We start from the raw sequence: 6,000 nt of genomic DNA, 5'->3' as shown, positions 1-6,000 counted from the left end.
AAACAGGAGCTACGACTGAGAGTCCACAAGACCCCGGAGTGTTCCTTAAATAAAGTAAGCCCGGTTATTGAAAACGCTGTGCTTGACATTTATTCTCCTACACTCATGATAAGGCTTCTTTTTTTTTCCCCCCCTCCGTGGGGTAATTCTTGGAGATTAGTACACACATTGTTGTGTGGCTGGTTCCGCCAGGAATGAAGTTAAATAGCGGATGGGCCTCTGACTCTGTAAGTAGCAATCATAATTCCCCTCTAAAAGCTTCATGCCACTTAAGTTATTAACATTTAATTCTGCAACATCAGAGTGGATTAACCCATCAGACAGTGTTCTCATTAAGATCTGCTCATTGCGTTTTTTTTTTTTTCTTCTTTTTTCGGGAGTGCCTCGAGCCCCTTCTGTACCTTTTTCACCTCTGTTCTCTCAGCGCTGAAACACTCTCCTCATGTCTGGCCGCGGCTTTAAAGCGACTGTGCAGTCGACCAATTAATGAGTTCATATTGGGAGTTTCTGAAGGAGACCATGTGAACGCAATGCAGGGAAGTAGCGGCATTTATTTGGTGTGTGGCGTGGCGTGCGATCGTACGTTTCTCTATGTATTTTATCAAATACATAGACTGTTTTATATATATATATATATATATATATATATATATATATATATATTATAAATACACACTGTGTTCCACAGTGCTGAGCAATTATACATGAGCGGTGCCCCCCTTCCACGCTTCATGATTAACGAGATCAAAGATCAAAAAAAAAAGAATGCTTTAATGAATTTAACATTTAATTCTTTCTGAATTAATTTGAATTTATATTATTTTCATTATTGTCTGTAAAGTGGACCTTAGGTTTTATCATCTGCTTCATTACGTTTGTACCTTTTAATAAACATATTGCGTACATTTAAGTATATGAGTGGAATGAGTAGTGTTTGTGTACGTGAATATCTGGCAGCTTCTTGATCAACGAGCAGGATTCCAGTGGGGAATGCTCAGAGTTCAATCTTATTAATTAGAAACTATAGAATGTAAATACTTAAAGGTGGGAGAAATGTGTTTCGTTATTATGACGGCTGGATCCAAACGCTCTCCTCTTATCTTTCCAGAGTGTTCCTGCGGGCCATTAATCAGTATGCAGCAGTGTTGAACAAGAAATTTCTGGATCAAACCAACTTTGAGCTACAGGTAAGAGCTGAACCTTTTTGAAAGTCTTTTTTGATAGCACTCCCCTCCCCCGCTCCCCCCCTCCCTCCCGGAGACAATGTTCTTTTTAGTCATGTTAAGCACTATTACCAGCAAGCTTTTGCGAAAGATTCGGATGGCATTTTTCATGCCATCGCGTCGCTGCCGCTTCCCACAGAGGCTGCTTTTTAATGTTCCAGATGCGGCATTGTTGCATCTTCTGAAAAGAGAAGAGGAAGGGAAAAAAAATAAATAAATCTGAAGGCAGTAGACATAAAAAAAAAAAGAAAAAATTGTGTCACGGGAACATCAATTACTGTGTAACGGCCGGCATTTTCATGTGCATTTCAGAATATTTTAACCCCGCTCCCCCTAGAAAAGAGCAACTGTTTCTGCTCGCTTTTTCAAATGTCTGACACTTTTACTATTGTAGCTTAAACAGTCATGTATTCTGACTCATCTGAAAGTTTGTTCTCTATATGCTCTGAGAGCTCAGTGAGAACAGGTGGATATTATAGCGCTGTACACACAAGTGCACCCAAAACCTTTTGATTTAACACGACTATCAAGCTTCCCAGCTTACATAGGGGTGGTGTTGAACATGATATCGCTTTTTGACATTTGAGTTAAATGTTCTTTTTTTTTTTTTTTTGTTCCTCTAACGCCACGCTCTCCGCCTGTCTTTCGCGTGGGTCAGCTGTGGAACAACTACTTTCACCTGGCTGTAGCCTTCCTCACCAGGAGTCACTGCAGCTGGAGAACTTCTCAAGCGACAAGAGAGCCAAGATCTTCCACAAGTGAGTACGAGCGCTCTCTCTCTCTCTCTCTCTGTTAGTCCGAGAGGGTTATCGAGAGCACGTCAAAGTTGGGATGCAGGTATTCGGTTCTTTATCAAAGCGTCTCCTCCGTGCTTTTTTAATTCCAGCAACAGATCATTTGATATCGCACAGTTTTAAATGGCGGAGGTTTTCCATCCTGCTTTCAGTAAGTTCAGTGAGCGGGTTTTGTTTCCCTCCGCCTGCGTCTCTCAAAAGCAATCCATCTACATTAGTGTTTCTCATAGAGTCCGGTAATACAGCCAAACGTTGTAAATGTGTTCTGGGCAGACGTGGACCGTATTGGCTCTCATCTCCAGTTTGGAGGAGCTTTTGTTCACTGTAAGCATTCGTCACGCTGCGGCCCGAGCCCGACGGCGAGGCTCCTGGTCGGTCAGTGCTTTATTATCGGACCCGATAAGCTCCCAACGCGAACAAGACGTTCCCAAACACCCCCAACCCCTGCCTTTCTCCACTTGTCATCCTTCCTCGAAAAGAAACCGCTATTTGATTCGCATACAAAAAACGGGAAATAATGTCTGCCATCGCTATTTCCAGACCCATTCCCAAATATGTCGTTCAAGTACAACCAGGTAGCTCCCAGAGAAACAGAGGATATTATAAAGGGTTTGCCAATTTTTCTTCCACCCACTGTTTCTACCTCTACCCACCCCCCTCTCCTTCTCCGTGTCCGTCTCCCTCCACCCACTTACCCACCTTCCCTCTTCGTCGCTACATCCCGTCTTCCTGTGTGCTGGTGCGTGAGCTGTCAGTCCTGCCTGCAATGCCAATTATTATGCCTTTGCTGTGGGAGCAGAGAACAGAGGGGTGAAATCAAGAGTTGTGTGGAGCGTGGCTCTTTAGCTCTTTTGAGCGTCGGCTTTTCCTCCTGCGTCACACATCTCGTCTCCCTCGGTGCTGTTTGTGAAGTTCCGGTCCGTCGCTGGAGTCTGCGTGATCCTCGCTTCCTATCTCGCATTTAGGTCGGGATGCTGACGGGCTCACGCGTCTTTACAGACGTGTGCTGCGTGGCCTGAATAGATGGATGAATGCATCTGTGTGCAGCCATGTTGGCTGTGTTTCCAATCGGGCTTTGTATCCTGACACAGCGGTTAGGATTCAGCATACTGCGACACCACGCCGTACGCAAGGCGATGTATTTTGTTAAGTCTAATTTTGAGAAAACTGTTTTGGGGACTCCCCAAACTTCCCTTTCCCCGGTGCCACATCAGCTCAGCTCTGACTGGGGGGGGTCCTGAGGTGCTCCCAGGCCAGTTTGGAGATATAGTCCCTCCACCTGGTCCTGGGTTCTCCCTTGGGGGTCTCCTCCCAGACGGTCGTGCCTGGAACACCTCCCTAGGGAGGCGCCCAGGTGGGATCCTCATCAGATGCCCGAACCACCTTGACTGGCTCCTTTCCACGCTAAAGGAGCAGCGGCTCTACTCCGAGTCCCTCACCGATGATGACCGAACTCTCACCCTATCTCTAATCTCTACGCCCGCCACCCTCCTGAGGAAACCCATTTCGGCCGCTTTGTACCCTCGATCTAATTCTTTGGGTCATGACCCAGTTCCACATGACCACAGGTGAGGGTAGGAACGAAGACCCGCCCCGGTAGATAGAGAGCTTTGCCTTTGCGGCTCGGCTCTCTTTTCGTCACAACGGTGCGGTGGAGCGACTGCAATATACCGCCACAGCTGCTCCGATTCTCCGGGCCGGATCTCACGTTCCGTTGTTCCCTCACTCGCCGAACAAGACCCCGAGGTACTTGAGCTCCTTCACTTGGGGGTAAGGACTCATCCCTTACCCGGACCGGGCAATCCACCGGGTAGGGGATTTTGATAACGGTAATTTTCCCTTTATCGGTTCATAACGCATAAAAAGGCTCTGGCCAGTGATTTGTGGAAATGCAGCCCCACACACACACACACACACACACACACACACACACACACACACACACATAGAGTGGATAAATGAGCATGCAGCGACGTCATTGTCACGATACAGCATGCACAAATGAGTGACGAGTAGCGGGAGTGTCACATTGTCAGGTTTTGTGAATATCTCACACTTGCTTTGCTTCAGGCTTTTGATCATATCTCGTGTGTTCTTCCAGGCCACTGCTTGTCAATCACTTTTGTTCTCTCCTGCTCTACCTGCCACGTCTGTCTATATTTTCTGTCATCTACCGCTTGCGTTTTCACGTCGCCTCATGCCTCCGTGAACATTTCCTCTTCGCTCCTCGCAATCTTCGCTCTGCCCTCTGACCCGGTGGCGCCGAGAACCCCAGACCCCCTCGGTCGCTCACCTCTGCTGTCCCTCTTTTCTATTCCCAGTCAGTCCTCTCCGAGAGCTTTCTCCTCCCCGTAGCTGACAGGTATATGTGTGTGTGTGTGTGTGTGTGCGTTGTAGGTCCTGACAGACGACGGTCACAGCGGCCCGTCTCGCTGCCTGCGGGAGTGTGACAGAACAGCGCCTTTTGCGTCTGCCTCAGATGAGGACGCGATGCCTCCTGAGCGCGGCCCGTATGTAGCGACACACCAAGCCGCTGCTGTGAGATCAGTCCACGTACGCGGCAAATAAATGAGAAGACGCTCTCGAATTGCAAAGTGCGGATGAGTCTCGGATGTAATACATAATTCAGCTGTACAGTAATTTCTAGAGGTGGGCATCTTTTTTTTTCATACTTCATCATCTTGCAAATACTCCGCTTGAAGATCAACCCTTGGGGGCGGCACTCCTCCCCTTTTGACGGCTAAATGCTGTAAAGTGTTTTGACTCCAGCCAGACTACAAAGAGGTGACGCGGCGTTCTTTGTTAAGGATTCTTTGAACGCTCTTCTCCCCTCTGTCAAAATACATTACAGGGTCTTTGTACAGTATTGGCAAAAAAAAAAACCCAATCAATTGGGTTTCAGAATTCCATCAGGGCCGCGAGGGGAGGGGGGTCCGAAATGTCACAGTGTGTGAGAGAGAGGCTTTGGACGTATATTCTGGACAGGACAGGAGACGGGGGGGAAGAGAAAGCTATCGACGATTCGGACACCAAATCTTGCTTTAATTGCCTCTCAGAGTGGTGTCAGATGTTTGATTCATTGGGTTGCAGATTGCATTGCGATAAGAGCTTCACTTCAGGTTCCTCTGCCTCCTCCTAGCGCCCCTAATGGGATTTGTGAGGTTCCACAAAACGACAAATCGGAGCCGACGGAGTCTCTAACGCAGCTGTCAGTCGCAGTTCATAAAGCTTGTGAACTCCTATCAAACTGTCAATTTAGGCAGCGCTGATCAAAGGTACATCAAGACTCTGTTACTGAAACCGAGTGCTGTTTAGCTGCAAGGTGAGAAGCACGCTCCGGTGTCGGTGGGCGGTGCTTAGTTTTAGCTCGACTTTGGGTTTGCAAAAAAAATAAAAAATACAAAGTTCTTTAGAAGCACACCAGTTGGCTAACTTTTGAGATGGTTTCACCCAACTAAAAACATCACATTGTTCCACATTACCCAGCATTAAATGGGGGATCTGTAGTTTCTGTCAGGCTCTGTTGACATTTTAATCTCTATGTTTTAGACATACTGTAGGAACAGTAGGTAACACGGCAGCTGTCTTGATCAGCCACACAACCGCGTGGCTCGGTTTGAGGACAGACACTGCGATGGTTGGGCACTGCTTCAAAACAGAACCGCAGTACCGCGGCTCAGTGCAGTTATTCCCCGCGGTGAAAAATACATCTGATTACTTCTCAGCAGGCGATGATGCGGCTAAAGCGTGCCGCACCAGACCAGTGGAATCAGAAGTAGCACTCTCACGACTATCTATCTCCACTGCGTCCTCTGTATTCTCCATCTTAAAACTATTTCAGGCTCGATCTTACTCACTTTTCTTATCCATTGTCCAATCTGTTTTCAAAGAACTAAATCCATTACTTTAGTTTCATGTATGTGATCATTTTCACAGAACTGGTCTCACTTTCTGCCTCACTGCTCGTTGTTTCCACTCCTGTT

General features: G+C 47.1%; 1 protein-coding gene across 1 annotated transcript in view; it reads left to right on the top strand.

The window, feature by feature from the left end:
* dock1 (dedicator of cytokinesis 1) overlaps window positions 1-6,000 on the top strand; it is a 161,556-nt gene that overhangs the window by 120,424 nt on the left and 35,132 nt on the right. The window contains 3 exon segments of the mRNA XM_068736926.1: window positions 1,109-1,187; window positions 1,882-1,918; window positions 1,921-1,981. Coding sequence (XP_068593027.1) covers window positions 1,109-1,187; window positions 1,882-1,918; window positions 1,921-1,981 — 177 coding nt within the window.

The sequence above is a fragment of the Cebidichthys violaceus genome, unplaced genomic scaffold (genome assembly GCF_023349555.1).
Source record: "Cebidichthys violaceus isolate CVI_PGR_0920_01 unplaced genomic scaffold, fCebVio1.0.p SCAF_74, whole genome shotgun sequence".
Classification (NCBI taxonomy): Eukaryota; Metazoa; Chordata; class Actinopteri; order Perciformes; family Stichaeidae; genus Cebidichthys; species Cebidichthys violaceus.
Note: the sequence above shows the minus strand (reverse complement) of the source record. Positions and strands in the feature narration are given on the sequence as shown.